Source organism: Nerophis ophidion, linkage group LG14 (genome assembly GCF_033978795.1).
Source record: "Nerophis ophidion isolate RoL-2023_Sa linkage group LG14, RoL_Noph_v1.0, whole genome shotgun sequence".
In the NCBI taxonomy this organism is placed as follows: domain Eukaryota; kingdom Metazoa; phylum Chordata; class Actinopteri; order Syngnathiformes; family Syngnathidae; genus Nerophis; species Nerophis ophidion.
Window position 1 is genome coordinate 16,358,991 of NC_084624.1, and position 19,095 is coordinate 16,378,085.

General features: G+C 40.2%; 1 protein-coding gene across 5 annotated transcripts in view; it reads right to left on the reverse strand.

The window, feature by feature from the left end:
• The window catches only part of wwp2 (WW domain containing E3 ubiquitin protein ligase 2), a 116,617-nt gene that overhangs the window by 38,335 nt on the left and 59,187 nt on the right, over positions 1 to 19,095 (reverse strand). The window contains exon 1 of one of the 5 annotated variants that reach the window (XM_061919970.1): positions 11,854 to 12,030. The exons of the other annotated variants lie outside the window; for them this stretch is intronic. Coding sequence (XP_061775954.1) covers positions 11,854 to 11,928 — 75 coding nt within the window. The 5' untranslated portion in view covers positions 11,929 to 12,030. Of the gene's footprint in view, positions 1 to 11,853; positions 12,031 to 19,095 lie in introns of those variants that run through there. 5 annotated transcript variants of the gene reach the window in all.

The following is a 19,095-nucleotide window of genomic DNA, read 5'->3' on the forward strand; positions in this document are numbered from 1 at the left end:
TTGAGAGCTTTGCCTTCCGGCTCAGCTCCTTCTTCACCACAACGGATCGATACAGCGTCCACATTACTGAAGACGCCGCACCAATCCGCCTGTCAATCTCATGATCGACTCTTTCCTCACTCGTGAACAAGACTCCGAGGTACTTGAACTCCTCCACTTGGGGCAGGGTCTCCTCCCCAACCCAGAGATGGCACTCCACCCTTTTCCAGGCGAGAACCATGAACTCGGACATGGAGGTGCTGATTCTCATCCCAGTCGCTTCACACTCAGTGAGAGCTGAAGATCCTGGACAGATGAAGCCATCAGGACCACATCATCTGCAAAAAGCAGAGATCTAATCCTGCAGCCACCAAACCAGATTCCCTCAACGCCTTGACTGCGCCTAGAAATTCTGTCCATAAAAGTTATGAAGAGAATCGGTGACAAAAGGCAGCCTTGGCGGAGTCCAACCCTTACTGGAAACGTGTCCGACAAACTACCGGCAATGCAGACTATGAAATATATATATATATATATATATATATATATATATATATATATATATATATATATATATATATATATATATATATATATATATATATGTATATATATATATATATATATATATATATATATATATATATATATATATGTTTACATATTATAAATGTAAATAATACATAGTATAATGAGGGCAGAAAAACAATTAAAATATTTAATAGCGATTAATTTCCTTGTTCATGGTTAATTAAAAATTAATCGCAGATATATATACATTTTCATCATTAATAAGTGTACCCTAGACGGATCGTTTTCAGGGGGGTTGGCTTAAAATTGCTGCATGACAATGTTTTAACCTTCTCAATAAATACAATTTTATATTCAGCCTGCTAATAATTCTGTAATTGAGGACTCGACCAGAACATGTTATAAAATAATTTACACAATATTTCAGCCAGCCAGAAAAATCCCCCATTACCACATATTCTTAAACTGATACTACTAACATTTCTTAAAGTACAAAAGTCACAGAAAAGCATTACAAAACATATTTGACAAAGCATGATCGTAATGTAAGACATTTTTATTCTGTCAATGTCAGGGTTTCCCCGAAATCGCCAAAATATTTGTGGCATGTTCGCTATGATGCATATATTGTTTAAAAATGCAAAACTAATTTGAATATACATTTAAAACAAATCTGTTATTTAGTATTAACATATGTATTTTTCTTACATAATATCATTTTGTTGTATTTTTAAATTGTTGCTGCTTATTAAACAATGTATTTTGTTGAGAATCTTTTTTTTATTTATTTAAGATTCCTCCAATCCTTTTAATCACTTTTTCTGTAATAAAAACAATCAGCAACAAATCCACCTTCTATTTTTGGTGTTATTGTAAACTACTCGTGTTGAGAGACTCTGTTTAAATATTGTCATACTATGTCCGTGACGAAAAGCGAGCTCCAAAGAGCCTGATGTCACACCTGCTTTGCTTTGCTGAGAGCCTTTTCTATCATTAAAAGCTGCCACTTTTACCTTAAATTGTGAAGATCTCTGTCCGCAGATACGTCTCGAATATATTAAAGTACATCTACAGCGCGGACACATTGCCTCCCCTCTCCGCAACCCTGTGCGTATGGCTGGTGTTAATGTGTATGTTAGTGTGTTATGGTGGTCAAATTTTCCATGGTCTTTGAACACAGTGTCGGCGGAGATTGAACACACGTTGTGTGTCTGGGAATAAAGCACAGAGGCAGGCGTGTGTGCACGGACAAAATACTTGTTGGAATTGAGCCCGTTGTTTGCATAAAATTGGGAAAAACAATTAAAAAGAGTGTCAGACTATGTTTGTTTTCTACTGGACGCCACAATACATTATATTAATCTATTTTGCAAAGGCCGTACATTAGGGAGAAACCCTAAACGTAGATAAACAGGATGTATGGCGTAGCGCCTGTATTTTGAAGACAGAAAAGTGTATGATTGGATTGAGAAAGTATCTTAACATATTTTGATGTCGGATCGAATGTTTGCAATAAAAAAAGTCTCCTTTCGACATCCTGCCGACCGTCTTTCATTTCTGTTAAGCTTTTATGTCATCTTACTTACTAGATCAGTCACAGTAACCAATCTATATGTTATGTTATCACTGCACCTTAACCGTAATCTAAACACGGAACTGAAGCACAGTGTGAAAAGTAAGTGTTCCCGTTAATCGGCCGTTAAACAATTTTGTACCGTTATTGAAATACATAGTTGGCGGGTTATCGTGTAAACTTTGACAATCGATTCAGAATTGACTCTCCATTCAAAACGATTCTTGATTCAAAATATGTACTTTAACAACATTGGATGCCAGTTCTATGATTAATTATATTCCTCTATAAAATAGGTCAACAGCTCTAATAAATGTTTATCTTACATAAAAGAAAACTGGTTTGGTTTAGTAAAATGCATCCAAACATTTCATAAAGTCAAATGAAAATAGGGCAACAAAAAAAGTATCCAACACTTCTCTTTTGTAAAGCAAATCTGGCAAATCTGTACAAAAGATAAGGGCATCTACATCAAGTATATGATTTATATAAGTGGCTGGGCAGGACAGATTGGGGAAATGAAAAAATTCTAAAATAATAAAAAAGTATATATATATATATATATATATATATATACTAGGGTTGTGAATCTTTGGGTGTCCCACGATTCGATTCAATATCGATTCTTGGGGTCACGATTCGATAATATATCGATTTTTCCGATTCAACACGATTCTCGATTCAAAAACGATATTTTTCTGATTCAAAACGATTCTGTATTAATTCAATACCTAGGATTTGAGCAGGATCCACCCCAGTCTGCTGACATGCTAGCAGAGTAGTAGATTTTTTTTAAAAAGCTTTTATAATTGTGAAGGACAATGTTTTATCAACTGATTGCAAAAATGTAAATGTGTTTTAACTATTAAACAAACCAAAAATATGACTTATTTTATCTTTGTGAAAACATTGGACACAGTATGTTGTCAAGCTTATGAGATTCGATGCAAGAGTAAGCCACTGTGACACTATTGTTGTTTTTTTTAATATTTTATAAATGTCTAATGATAATGCAAATGAGGGATTTTTAATCACTGCTCTGCTGAAATTATAACTAATATTGATACTGTTGTTGATAATATTCATTTTTGTTTCACTACTTTTGGTTTGTTCTGTGTCGTGTTTGTGTCTCCTCAAGTGCTCTGTTTATTGCAGTTCTGAGAGTTGCTGTGTCAGGTTTGGTTTTGGAATTGGATTGTTATGGTATTGCTGTGTAATGGCTTGTTGGAATGATTAAAAAAAAAAAAAAAGATTTTAAAAAAATGAGAATCGATTCTGATTTGCACAACGTATTCGATTAGATTCATATTCGAATTGATTTTTTCCCACACCCCTAATTTATATACATAGATATACACACCGCTTTTCCATATGAGTTGGGAAATTGTGTTAGATGTAAATATAAACGGAATACAATGATTTGCAAATCCTTTTCAACCCATATTCAGTTGAATGCACTACAAAGACCGGATATTTGATGTTCAAACTCATTAACTTTTTGTTTTTTCGCAAATATTAATTAACTTAGAATTTCATGGCTGCAACATGTGCCAAAGTAGTTGGGAAAGGGCATGTTCACCACTGTGTTACAACACCTTTTCTTTTAACAACACTCAAACGTTTGGGAACTGAGGAAACTAATTGTTGAAGCTTTGAAAGTGGAATTTTTTCTCATTCTTGTTTTATGTAGAGCTTTAGTCTTTCAACAGTCCAGGGTCTCCGCTGTCGTGTTTTATACTTCGTAATGCGCCACACATTTTTGATGGGAGACAGGTCTGGACTGCAGGCGGGCCAGGAAAGTACCCACACGCTTTTACTACGAAACCACGCTGTTGTAACACATGGCTTGGCATTGTCTTGCTGAAATAAGCAGGGCTGTCCATGATAACGTTGCTTGGATGACAACATATGTTGCTCCAAAACCTGTATGGACCATTCAGCATTAATGCTGCCTTCACAGATGTGTAAATTACCCATGCCTTGGGCACTAATGCACCCCCATACCATTACAGATGCTGGCTTTTGAACTTTGTGCTTACAACAATCCGGATGGTTATTTTCCTCTTTGTTCCGGAGGACACCACAACCACAGTTTCCAAATATAATTTGAAATGTGGACTCTTCAGACCACAGAACACTTTTCCACTTTGCATCAGTCCATCTTGGATGAGCTGTTGTTGATAAATGGGTTTTGCTTTGCATAGCAGAGTTTTAACTTGCACTTACAGATGTAGCAACCAACTGTAGTTACTGACAGTGGTTTTATGAAGTGTTCCTGAGCCCTTGTGGGGATATTCTTTACACACTGATGTCGGTTTTTGATGCAGTACCGCCTGAGGGGTCAAAGGTCCGTAATATCATCGCTTACGTACAGTGATTTCTCCAGATCCTCTGAACCTTTTGATGATTTTACGGATCGTAGATGGTAAAATCCCTAAATTCCTTACAATAGCTCGTTGAGAAATATTGTTCTAAAACTGTTCGACAATTTGTTTACAAATTGGTGACCCTCGCCCCATCCTTGTTTGTGAATTACTTAGCATTTCATGGAAGCTGCTTTTATACCCAACCATGGCCCCCACCTCTTCCCAATTAGCCTGCACACCTGTGGGATGTTCCAAATAAGTGTTTGATGAGTATTTCTCCATTTTATCAGTATTTATTGCCACCTTTCCCAACTTCTTTGTCACATGTTGCTGGCATCAAATTCTAAAGTTAATGATTTGCAAAAAAAAAATGTTTATCAGTTTGAACATCAAATATGTTGTCTTTGTAGCATATTCAACTGAATATGGGTTGAAAATGATTTGCAAATCATTGTATTCCGTTTATATTTACAGGTGCTGGTCATATTATTAGAATATCATGAAAAAGTTGATTTATTTCATTAATTCCATTTAGAAAGTCAAACTTGTAGAATGTATACATTCATTCCAAACAGACTGATACATTTCAAGTGTTTTTTGCCAAAAAGGAGATGATTATAGCTGACAACCAATGAAAACCCTAAATTCAACATCTCAGAAAATTAGAATATGGTGAAAAGGTCAGATATTGAAGACACCTGGTGCCACACTCTAATTAGTTAACTAACTCAAAACACCTGGAAAAGCCTTTAAATGGTCTCTCGTTTTGATTCTGTATCACACACAATCTTGGGGAAGACTGCTGACTTGACAACTGTCCAAAAGATGACCATTGATACTTTAAAGAAGGAGGGCAAGACACAAAAGGTCATTGCCAAAGAGGTTGGATGTTCCCAGAGCTCTGTGTCCAAGCACATCAATAGAGCGGCGAAGGGAAGACAAAGATGTGGTAGAAAAAAGTGTACAAGCAAGAGGGATAACCGCGCCCTGGAGAGGATTGTCAAACAAAACCGATTCAAAAATGTGGGGGAGATCCACAAAGAGTGGACTGCAACTGGAGTCAGTGCTTCATGAACCACCCCCTACCAACGTATGCAAGATATGGGCTTCAGCTGTCGCATTGCTTGTGTAAAGCCACTCTTGAATAAGAGACAACGTCAAAAGCGTCTCGCCTGGGCTCAAGACAAAAAGGACTGGACTACTGCTGAGTGGTCCAAAATCGTTTTTTCAGATGAAAGTCAATTTTGTATCTCCTTTGGAAATCAAGGTCCCAGAGTCTGGAGGAAGACAGGAGAGGCACAGAATCCACGTTGCCTGAAGTCCAGTGTCAAATTTACACAATCGGTAATGGTCTGGGGTGCCATGTCATCTGCTGGTGTTGGTCCACTGTGTTTCCTGAGGTCTAGGGTCAATGCAGCAGTCTACCAGGAAGTTTTAGAACACTTTATGCTGCCTGCCGCGGACCAATTTTATGGAGGTGAAGATTTCATTTTCCAACATGACTTGGCACCTGCACACAGTGCCAAATCTACCAGTACCTGGTTTAAGGACCATGGTATCCCTGTTGTTGATTGGCCTGCAAACTCACCTGACCTTAACCCCATGAAAAACCTATGGGGTATTGTGAAGCGGAAGATGTGAGATGCCAGACCCAACAATGCTGAAGAGCTGAAGGCCACTATTAAAGCAACCTGGGCTCTCACAACACCTGAGGAGTGCAACAGACTGGTCGACTCCATGCCACGCCGTATTGCTGCAGCAATTCAGGCAAAAGGAGCTGCAACTAAGTATTGATTGCCGTACATGCTGAAACTTTCCATATTCATACTTTTCAGTTGGCCCACATTTCTAAAAAATATTTTTTGGTACTAGTCGTAACTAATACTATAATTTTCTGAGATACTGAATTTGGGATTTTCAGTAATTGTCAGTACTAATCATCAAAATTTAAAGAAATAAACATTTCAAATATATCACTATGTGTGTAATGAATTGATATAATATGTAAATTTCACGTTCTGAATATAATTACTGAAATAAATCAACTTTTTCATGATATTCTAATAATATGAACAGCACCTGTACATCTAACACAATTTCCCAACTCCTATGGAAACAGGGTTTGTAGATGTACATATACATACACACACATTTTATTTTTATCATTAGATTTTTTGAACCGCTTAAGAATCTTTACAAAAAATCGCGATTAATCTGATTATACACACACACGCGCATATATATATATATGTATATATATATATATATATATATATATATATATATATATATATATATATATATATATATATATATATATATATATATATATATATATATATATATATATATATTCTCAGGCTTGCCACTGATAGTTTGTGATTTAGTTTTTCCTCTGTGTGTTTAATTTTTCCTGTCCTTAGTTCCTGTCAGCACTCTTATTTTGGTTCAGCTTACTATTTGTGTCCCTGAGTGCTTTGTTTCCCCTCAGCTGCAGCTGATTGGCACCTGGCCACACCTGGTGTCAATCAGCCCACTCCTATTTGTACCTGCTTTGTCTTCCAGTCTGATTGATTGATTGATACTTTTATTAGTAGTTTGCACAGTACAGTACATATTCCGTACAATTGACCACTAAATGGTAACACCCGAATACGTTTTTCAACTTGTTTAAGTCGGGGTCCACGTTAATCAATTCATGGTAGTCAGTGCTGGATTATTGATTTGTCATGTCGATGTCGCTCATGTCGTTGCTACCTGTCGTGTTTTTCCGATGCAGCGTTGCGGTAAGCTTTATTTGATTGCAGTTTTTAGCTTACTGCCTTTTGTTCCCTGCTTTCAAGTTTGTTTTCATATTTCATTTACGACTTCTGTTTCCTGCTCGAGACCTGCTAGCTTCCACGCTAGGCCTTTTTGTTCTTGCTAGCGTCCATGCTAAGCTCCGTTTATTTTCTAGTTCCCATGTTAGCTCTCAAGCGTTGACTGGTCCGCAGCTACAAAAATGTTGGGGACCACTGACTTACACAATATTTGATGACTAATACAAGTGCAAATATTATAGCAATATGACAATAAATCTATATACAAGACCTCTCATGGTTTTATATGTGTATATATGTGTTTACTAAAAACACCTGCTCTTATTTTTCTCTACCACTGAGGCCAAAAATCTTACACTACTATGTTAGTAACAGACAGGGACACTCCACTTGACAAAAGACAAATTGAGACATACTAGTACCAAGAGCAAGAACGTGCTATGAAAAAAATGGGTTGTACGGAAGTGCTTCCTAGTAGAATAAGCTACCTTGTGTATTTAAGGACTCAATAATGTAAGTGATTTTAAAAACTAGCTTAAAGAGATACTACACTAAAGTCTGCTTTTTTCCCTTTTATTCTTTATTTTATTTATGACCTGTTTCTAATTGATGTGTTTTAGTACTGTCTATCTATAGCACTTTATATACAGTACAAGCCAAAATTTTGGACACCTTCACATTTCAATGAATTTTCCTTATTTTCATGAGTATTTAGATTGTAGATTGTCATTGAAGCCATCAAAACTCTGACACCTGTGAAGTGAAAACCCTTTCAGGTGACACCTCTTGAAGCTAATTGAGAGAATGCCAAAAGTATGCAAAACAGTAATCAGAGCAAAAGGTGGCTATTTTAAAAAAAAATGTATGTAAAACATTTTTTCAGTTATTTCACCTTTTTTTGTTAAGTACATAACTCCACATGTGTTCATTCATAGTTGTAATGCCTTCAGTGAAAATCTACAATGTAAATATTTATGTAAATAAATAAAAAAACATTGAATGAGAAGGTGTGTCCAATCTTTTGGCCTGTACTGTACATATCCTTTATTAAGTGCATGTTTAATGTATTGTTGAGTTTTTATGTAGATGTTATTGTCTTTTGTGATGGACTCCGGGAAGATTTGAATAGTGGCTACTGTGTAGCAAGTAATAGGGATTAATTTTAAACAAATACCAGGGTTGTCAAACGTAAGGTCCATGGGGCATAACCAGCTCGCTCGGGGGTTCAATCAAGCCCGCTGGATTAATTTTTAATGTAACAAAAACTATGTATACCATGCTATTTTTTAAATCATCCACTTGGGGTGCATTGTGTTAGTTAGAGGGAAATAAGAGGCACACTTTAGCATTCATACTGACCAGCAGATGGTAGTAGTGGTAATTTAAGTGTAGGCTACCTTAGTTTTGACTTAACCTACACACCCATATTATCCAAAATGTCAAAAAAGAAAAAAGTGAATAATGAAAGTAGAGTTTCCTATTTATTCAGGTGTGTAATCAACAAGTTTTGGTGCTCATAGAATAGAATATAATATTTGGCAAAAAATATGACATCTTGCAAGCACAACTAAGATGATAAATGATATATTTCTATATTTTTTGTTCCAAATATGTTGGACTTAGTTTTTTTTGGTGTGAAAACTCTTACTTAAATCAGAAGTTGTTTGTAATGTTTTGAAATGTATATCTAAATTAATAATAAAAAAAATATTTTGTACTTGTGCTTGTAACAAATGGAAAATAGACATTGTTATTTATAGGTACTATGTTATACTATGACATTTAGTTAGTGTTTGAGTGATCCCTGAACCACACCCCTTATCTTTGCCACAGAAAAACCTGTTTGTGTCAACACTTCTCTGACTGACTCACGTCGACATAAGCAGTTGTTGACATAACAGAGTAGAAACTATTCATTGCTTGTACATAGTAGTAGTAGTAGTACATAGTACGGACACATAGTGTGATAATAAATGATCTTTATTTGTTGACTTGATTTTTCTATATTTGTGTATATTGTTTACCTTTACCAGAAATCGGGATGGGAATCTGTTCATGTAGTATCAATTCCTTGGAATCACTTTTTTCCAAACAGTTCCCTTATCGATTCTTCCCCGTGGGGCTGACATCATTACACAACGTGCGCAGTGACGTCAGATTGCGCAACAAACGCTCTAAAGTTGAATACATTTTACAAGAGAAGACTGCAACAGTGCTACTTGGAATAATTATAAGACTTCGAGTTCATAAGGAGGAGCACATACAAGCAATATCCTGAAACATTTGAACACAAAGCATGCAATAATTATAAATTAAAGTCATGTTTTTAGTGAGAGAAAGCTGTGTCAGCCTGTTTTAGAGATCACTGTGTGTTATCACAAACGCTTTATCTTGTCCAAACTCTCACAGTCTCACTGTAAAGATTCAGATTGCTAGGCAAGTGATTAGAGCTATGGTTTTAGCTAGTTAGCCAGCGGGTCGCGGCACCTTTGCTTCACTTCAAGAAGAAAGTCCACATATAACCGGGAGGGCGCCATCACTCTTTCTCATGAATTGATTAACGTGGACCCCGACTTAAACAAGTTGAAAAACTTATTCGGGTGTTAGTGGTCAATTTTACGGAATATGTACCGTCCTGTGCAATCTACTAATAAAAGTTTAAATAAATAAAAAACTATCAATCGAAAGATAGATGACTATTTGTGTCCCACTTGACAAACTACACTAGAGCAAGCTCGGACACAGGCAATTAAGGTAGGACGAATTCCTGCACACATACCATTTCTCGTAGAATAATGCTATGTGTAGTGACTGTGCCAGAGGTGGACATTCAGTCTACCGAGGTGGCAAATGATGACATCGCAGCACCAAGCAAATAATCTCAAGATCCCCATCATATAAATTCCTAGATGTGATCGAAATTATTTAAGGTGCACAATGTAAAATAGACGCAACGATATTAATTTCAGTACTACGGATATCATAAACAAAAAGGCCTCAATAGCCCACTGTCGAATAATATATGCTTTTTAAACATCAGATCATTGTCCCGCAAAACATTATTAGTTAATCAGGCCATTAGAGACAACAATCTTAACGTCATTGGTCTCAGTGAAACTCAGCTAAAACCAGTTAAATTTTTGCCGCTTATCCATGCATCCCCTCCTAACTAAACAAGTGCATAATCTCCCGTTCCCTTAAAAAGGGGTGGAGAGGTTGCACTAATATCCAATGAAAACCTTATCCTTACCCCTAACTCAAGTAAAAAATATAAATAATTTGTTGTGCTTATTATGAGGTCTGTCACACCAGTACCTCACCATCTGGCTGTTATCTATCGCCCTCCGCCCCCTGGCTGATCTAGTGAAGCACGCAGATAGTGACGCACGCGGATAATATAATTATAATGTGGTATTTGCCCACATCTGCGGTCCCTTCCAGGATTCCACTTGATTCCGATTGGGTTGAGTTTTTTTCTTGCCCTAATGTGGATCTGAGTAGAGGATGTCGTTATGGATTGTGTAGCCCTGAGACATTTGTGATTAAGGGCTATCTAACAAATTTTTGATTGATTAATTGAACGTTCGACAAGTCTAAATAAAATAAAGCCAAACCTAAAAGAGATAGCAAAACCTACTAGAGTTCAGCTTTTACCAAATGCAACAATCATAAATTAAGATTTCAGCACATACACAATTTTTACATCCATAGTTATATTTTAAGTTAAAGTACCAATGATTGTCTCACACACACTAGGTGTGGCAAAATTATTCCCTGCATTTGACCCATCAATCTTGATCACCCCTTGAGAGGTGAGGGCAGGGGCGAGCAGCAGCGGTGGCCACGCCTGGGAAACATTTTGGTGATTTAACCCCCAACTCCAACCCTTCATACTGAGTGCCAAGCAGGAAGGTAATGAGTCACATTTTTATAGTCTTTGGTATGACTCGGCCGGGGTTTGAACTCACAACCTTTCGATCTCAGGGTGGACACACTAACCACTAAGCCAAGATAAATATGGGGAAAACATGCAACTCTTTAACAGTGCGTGTAACATCAACAATCAGTAGACACCAAGTTAAATCATGAAATGCATCCTTAACCAAGCAAAAACGAGGCATGATTTATCCGTAAGTTTTAATTTCCTTGACCAAGCCACAAACAAAGAAGTTGTAGACTTTCATGGTGTTCCAAGTTTCCATCTGTTTTGTTGTGTAGAACGGCGTCTGGAGTACAATGGTTGGGAAAACGCGTCTTTGATATCACTGGACAATTTTGGGGGGATAAAAGTATAGGGATCTATGCCAGTGCATCGTTTTTTGCTCGTATCTGCTTTTTGATCAAAGATTCAAGCCTCTTTTCCACTCCGACAGTTTCACGCTGCTTGCTGTAAAACAGCCATCTTAGCTTCATTGACCACCGATGGCTTTCACTTCCAGGAAGAAATCACAAGTCAGAATACAAGCAATTAATTAATGGACTATATTGAAACACAGTAGGCAAACAAAGTATTTTTTACACCACAACTCGAGCTAACATTGCTGACATTTTATTCAGACATTTCTAACATGCTCTTATTACTTACTGTTTCATTGTCTCTTCCATTGCCATAAGTAGTAGTCACCGACTGCCATTGGCATTTGTTTTTTGGAAAATTCATCTTTTTTGTGAAAGTTTGTAGGTAAAGCAGGACTATTCTTAGCACACACTCGAAACGACTTCTTCACAGGTGAAGGCACATTACCACTAATCCTAAAAGTAAAAGTAAGGCACGTTTTACTTCAGATGAGGCTGTAAGTTTGTGTGGGAGGTATGCTGCTTAAAGTAAACCAATGATTTGTGCCTCAGGGTGTGACCCTGGAGAACATGCTTTGTCAGTATCATTCACTTTCATTTCAAAATGCCGCTGCAAAAGACTGTGCAACACAAAATATGCTCATTGTGGCCATTCATTCTGACTTCCTCATTTTGATAAAGATAAATCATCACAAATTATCTTATTTACTGTTCTTTTGTGGTGTTTTACATACAGCATTGTGCTCCTAGAATAAGTTATTATTTACTAAGCTTTTTTAAAAAAAAAATTCCAGTAACACATATTAGTGAAAAAATGGTATAGTGTAAAGGGGAATTGTATTTTTTTTTTTTTAATTTTGCCTATTGTTCACAATCATTATGAGCAACAAGAACACACATATTTTTCTTTTAGGATTTTAAAGATTATAAAAAACTCTTGCAAGACGCGGCTAATGGGAGTCACCGTTGTAGCCTTCAAAGCCCTCTAAAACAACCTTAAAAACCCTCCATCAACGTTTTATATACACACTACAACTATATATATACTGAAGCAACAGAAACGTTTATTACAATATGGAATATGTACAATAATTACAGTGTTTTGCTAATTTTAAGCAATACTGGAACTTATTTTTTCAGGGCATTTATTTCCGTTTCTCTAGCAGCTCACCTCATACTTCTGGCAACCAATGTGTGTTCCTACTTGCGGAAACAAACGTGAGTGCGTAATAATCATGGCAGACTTGGTAACAGACAACGAATATGACTATTTTTGGACAAATGAAAATTCACATAATTATTTTTTTGAAGCAGTGTGATGAATATACGGAGGATGAACTACTAGTTTTAAAAGCAAGCACGAAAAGAGGCTGAAACGTTGGGGCAGACGAAAGCCAAGAGTGAAGTCAGCGTGACTTGACGATGGAAATGTGGAAACTCGAGGCAACTTATGATGACATAAATGGCGTGCTAATCCCAAAACCTAATGAAAACGTCCCAGGCCAGCTTGACCAAACAAACAACTGTCCATCGAAAGAGTCACTATAATATTGATCACGTTACCTATAGCATGTCATACTTGCTAGTACAACTGTAGAGATAGCAGTGTACAAACAAAACATCAAATGTGGGCTAATACTTTACAGAAACTGCAAAATGAATGTTCAAGTTCTTCAGTCAGTCCAGATTGGTGTACTATCGCATTGTGTTGTACAGTACAAACTCAAAAGCCATTCAGCTGTGGACGGCGTAGCTAGCTTATGGCTAATGCTGTACCATGCCGTCCCAAGGGGATGCGTTACTACTAGGGTTGTCGCGATCCGATATTTAGATCGGATCGGCCGCCGATATTTGCCAAAAAATGTGTATCGGCAAGTAGGGGTGTAACGGTACACAAACATTTTGGTTCGGTACGTACCTCGGTTAAGAGGTCACGGTTCGGTTCATTTTCGGTACAGTAAGAAAACAACAAAATATAAATTTTTGGGTTATTTATTTACCAAATTTGTAAACAATGGCTTTATCCTTTTAACATTGGGAACACTATAATAATTCTGCCCACGTTAATCCACATTAAACTGCCTCAAGTTGTTGCTCTGATTAAATAAAATGAAAAAAACGTTTTTCTACATATAAAAAGTGCAACATTAAACAGTTTCCATTGAAACTGTTTGTCAACTCATCATGCTTAATTTATTACAGCATTTGGGAAGCCTGTAGTTGACTTTTATTTTGTAAATGTATTTTTATCAACATGTGATAGCAGGGACCCTGCTATTCAAAACCAAGCTGCTACATTACTAATGATTAATAGAACTATAGCTGACAAAATAGTACAATTGCAATAGGAGAGACTATTCATCCCTAAACACAATGGAGTTCAATGAAATAACAGACAGACAGGGCTTTGCTGCCCCTAAAACACGCAAACGCACACACGCACGCACACGCTCACACTCACTCACACACACACACACACGCACACACAGCAAAATTAGCTAACATTACGCTAAAAGCTAATTAGCCCTCACCTCAAGCCTATACTGTGAGCTAGCTGAGCTGCAGTTTAAGTGTCTAGAAGGTCAACGGGCTCATAGTGATGTTAGTAATAGTTATGACTGGGAAGTGTGTAGTATAATTTGGGTAGAGTGCGCTGCTCCCCTGCTAAACGACTATCTCTGCTCGACGCTAAAGCATTGACTACATCGCTCTGAAGTTTGAATACGCACTGCTGATTGGCTGTTACATCGCTCTGAATACGCACTGCTGATTGGCTTTGTATGTAACCAATCAGATGGTAGGGTGGGCGGGACAATGCTTGCTGCTGAGACAGAGGCAGAAAGTGCAGCTTGTGAAGACTTCTGCTTCCCAACTTGTTCGGTATGCCCGCCTGCCCAACCGAAACCCCCGTACCGAAACGGTTCAACACAAATACATGTACCGTTAAACCCCTATCGGCAAGGCATGGGAAAATGCTCATCCAGATCCAGTTTTTAAAAAAAATCCAGTCCGTGTTTTCCAACGCACAGATTTGAATAATACATTCCACTCTTCTGCTGCTCCCTACGCTCCGTTCCGTATTTTCCAGCACACCTTCAACACATCCACAGGTCTGTGTTCTAACCGATAAGACGGCCGTGTGAATTAAAAGTTACGGTAAAAATGTCAGTTGTGTGGGATTATTTTACCCTAGAAAACGAAAAAGATGAAGAGGTGGAGTTCAAAACATCCCACAATAAAGTCAAGCGTGGTGGTAAAGTTGTAAGACATTTTAATGACTCTTGAGAGTGAGAGGCTTTTTAGCACTCATCATTGATGAACACAGGAGCAGGCTGACACCTGAGCATCTTGAAGTGGTCGTCTTTGTTAAAAATAATTCAATTGTTTGCCCCCCCTGACTGGGGCAAACCATTGAAAGAAGTGTGTGGATAGTTTATTTTTTTTTAAGTTTACACTTGTTCAAGAGAAAGTATTGATGTTGAGTTATAGACATTTTATCCCACTCAGGTTGTTTGTGTGTTTTGCTTTTTTTTTTTTAAATAATGTTTACAGCATTATTTGCACTGTTTAATGATGCCATTTCTGTTTGTCAAGTATAATTTTTTCTATTTTGTGTTTATTCTTGAATACCAACCATTGTGTATTATTCAAACTCACCTAATTCAGCTTGCTAGTTGTTATCAAGAGTACTAAAACCCTTTTCAACATGAATCTGACAACTAAGTAGGCTAAATAACTTTAAACTTTAAAACATGCTCGGATAGGCCAGTATCGGCATCGGATCGGAAGTGCAAAAACAATATCGGTATCGGATCGGAAGTGCAAAAACCTGGATCGGAACATCCCTAGTTACTATGCTGCAAAAATAGTTCCTCATTGTTCGCTCTTACAATAATGTCGCTACGGCTTGGTTATTATACAGGTTACCGAACGTAAAATTAAATATTGTTGGCGTTTATTGGATGAATTTTTAAAAAGATTTCGAGGCACAATGGATTGCTAGTCACATAAAACGAGTCGGTTATTACAAATTAGAAGGCAAAAAAACAACCTTTGTCTATTGTCTGTTATAACAATTGTCAATTTCCCCAAAAAGTGCATTTCCCCTTTAAACAAGGATTTCATATTATTTTGAGTTTCAGGCAAATTACATACTTAGTTTTTTTTCTGTTACGGATTAAAACAACTATAGCAATAAAGTTAACGTTACTTCTTTCTTTTTTGTTTTCTTTAATATTAATAAGGCTAAAATGTTATGCAAAAGTGTACTTAAACATTTTAAATAGAGAAATTATACTATTTATAGTCAGTATGCCAACAGCTGATCACCGTGATCGACCTGAAATGAATCTTAATCATCATTCATGATCAAATAATCGCCCAACCCCAGCACAGTAGGGTTGTCCCGATACCAATATTTCGGTACTCGTACCGAAATGTATTTCGATTCTTTGATACTTTACTAAATTAAGGGGACCAAGATAAAACTCCGCTCTGGAGCCAGGCCCGGAGTTGGGGCACGATGGCGAGCGCCTGGTGGTCGGGCCTGTTCCCATGGGGCCCGGCCGGGCACAGCCCGAAGAGGCAACGTGGGTCATCCCTCAAATGGGCTCACCACTCATAGGAGGGGCCATAGAGGTCGGGTGCATTGTGAGCTGGGCGGCAGCCGAAGGCAGGGCACTTGGCGGTCCGATCCTCGGCTACAGAAGCTAGCTCTTGGGACGTGGAACGTCACCTCACTGGGGGGGAAGGAGCCTGAGCTAGTGCGCGAGGTAGAGAAGTTCCGGCTGGATATAGTCGGACTCACCTCGACGCACAGCAAGGGCTCTGGAACCAGTTCTCTCGAGAGGGACTGGACCCTCTTCCACTCTGGCGTTGCCGGCAGTGAGAGGCGACGGGCTGGGGTGGCAATTCTGGTTGCCCCCCGGCTCAAAGCCTGTACGTTTGAGTTCAACCCAGTGGACGAGAGGGTAGCTTCCCTTCGCCTTCGGGTGGGGGGACGGGTCCTGACTGTTGTTTGTGCTTACGCACCAAACAGCAGTTCAGAATACCCACCCTTTTTGGGTACACTCGAGGGAGTACTGGAAAGTGCTCCTCCGGGTGATTCCCTTGTCCTACTGGGAGACTTCAACGCTCATGTTGGCAACGACAGTGAAACCTGGAGAGGCGTGATTGGGAAGAATGGTCGCCCGGATCTAAACCCGAGTGGTGTTTTGTTATTGGACTTTTGTGCTCGTCACAGTTTGTCGATAACAAACACCATGTTCAAACATAAGGGTGTCCATATGTGCACTTGGCACCAGGACACCCTAGGCCGCAGTTCCATGATCGACTTTGTAGTTGTGTCATCGGATTTGCGGCCTTATGTTTTGGACACTCGGGTGAAGAGAGGGGCGGAGCTTTCTACCGATCACCACCTGGTGGTGAGTTGGCTGCGATGGTGGGGGAGGATGCCGGACAGACCTGGCAGGCCCAAACGCATTGTGAGGGTCTGCTGGGAACGTCTGGCAGAGTCTCCTGTCAGAGAGAGTTTCAATTCACACCTCCGGGAGAACTTTGAACATGTCACGAGGGAGGTGCGGGACATTGAGTCCGAGTGGACCATGTTCCGAACCTCTATTGTCGAGGCGGCTGATTGGAGCTGTGGCCGCAAGGTTGTTGGTGCCTGTCGTGGCGGTAATCCCAGAACCCGTTGGTGGACACCAGCAGTGAGGGATGCCGTCAAGCTGAAGAAGGAGTCCTATCGGGTTCTTTTGGCTCATAGGACTCCGGAGGCAGTGGACGGGTACCGACGGGCCAAGCAGTGTGCAGCTTTAGCGGTCGCGGAGGCAAAAACTCGGACATGGGAAGAGTTCGGGGAAGCCATGGAAAACGACTTCCGGACGGCTTCGAAGCGATTCTGGACCACCATACGCGCGGGCGCCTCAGGAAGGGGAAGCAGTGCACTATCAACACCGTGTATGGTGCGGATGGTGTTCTGCTGACTTCGACTGCGGATGTTGTGGATCGGTGGAGGGAATACTTCGAAGACCTCCTCAATCCCACCAACACGTCTTTCTTTGAGGAAGCGGTGCCTGGGGAATCTGTAGTGGACTGTCCTATTTCTGGGGCTGAGGTCGCTGAGGTAGTTAAAAAGCTCCTCGGCGGCAAGGCCCCGGGGGTGGATGAGATCCGCCCGGAGTTCCTTAAGGCTCTGGATGCTGTGGGGCTGTCTTGGTTGACAAGACTCTGCAGCATCGCGTGGACATCGGGGGCGGTACCTCTGGATTGGCAGACCAGGGTGGTGGTCCCTCTCTTTAAGAAGGGGGACCGGAGGGTGTGTTCCAACTATCGTGGGATCACACTCCTCAGCCTTCCCGGTAAGGTTTATTCAGGTGTACTGGAGAGGAGGCTTCGCCGGATAGTCGAACCTCGGATTCAGGAGGAACAGTGTGGTTTTCGTCCTGGTCGTGGAACTGTGGACCAGCTCTATACTCTCGGCAGGGTTCTTGAGGGTGCATGGGAGTTTGCCCAACCAGTCTACATGTGCTTTGTGGACTTGGAGAAGGCATTCGACCGTGTCCCTCGGGAAGTCCTGTGGGGAGTGCTCAGAGAGTATGGGGTATCGGAATGTCTTATTGTGGCAGTCCGCTCCCTGTATGATCAGTGTCAGAGCTTGGTCCGCATTGCTGGCAGTAAGTCGGACACGTTTCCAGTGAAGGTTGGACTCCGCCAAGGCTGTCCTTTGTCACCGATTCTGTTCATAACTTTTATGGACAGAATTTCTAGGCGCAGCCAAGGCGTTGAGGGGTTCCGGTTTGGTGGCCACGGGATTAGGTCTCTGCTTTTTGCAGATGATGTAGTCCTGATGGCTTCATCTGGCCGGGATCTTCAGCTCTCACTGGATCGGTTCGCAGCCGAGTGTGAAGCGACCGGAATGAGAATCAGCACCTCCAAGTCCGAGTCCATGGTTCTCGCCCGGAAAAGGGTGGAGTGCCATCTCCGGGTTGGGGAGGAGACTCTGCCCCAAGTGGAGGAGTTCAAGTACCTAGGAGTCTTGTTCACGAGTGGGGGAAGAGTGGATCGTGAGATCGACAGGCGGATCGGTGCGGCGTCTTCAGTAATGCGGACGTTGTATCGATCCGTTGTGGTGAAGAAGGAGCTGAGCCGGAAGGCAAAGCTCTCAATTTACCGGTCGATCTACGTTCCCATCCTCACCTATGGTCATGAGCTTTGGGTCATGACCGAAAGGATAAGATCACGGGTACAAGCGGCCGAAATGAGTTTCCTCCGCCGGGTGGCGGGGCTCTCCCTTAGAGATAGGGTGAGAAGCTCTGCCATCCGGGAGGAGCTCAACGTAAAGCCGCTGCTCCTCCACATCGAGAGGAGCCAGATGAGGTGGTTCGGGCATCTGGTCAGGATGTCACCCGAACGCCTCACTAGGGATGTGTTTAGGGCACGTCCAGCTGGTAGGAGGCCACGGGGAAGACCCAGGACACGTTGGGAAGACTATGTCTCCCGGCTGGCCTGGGAACGCCTCGGGATCCCCCGG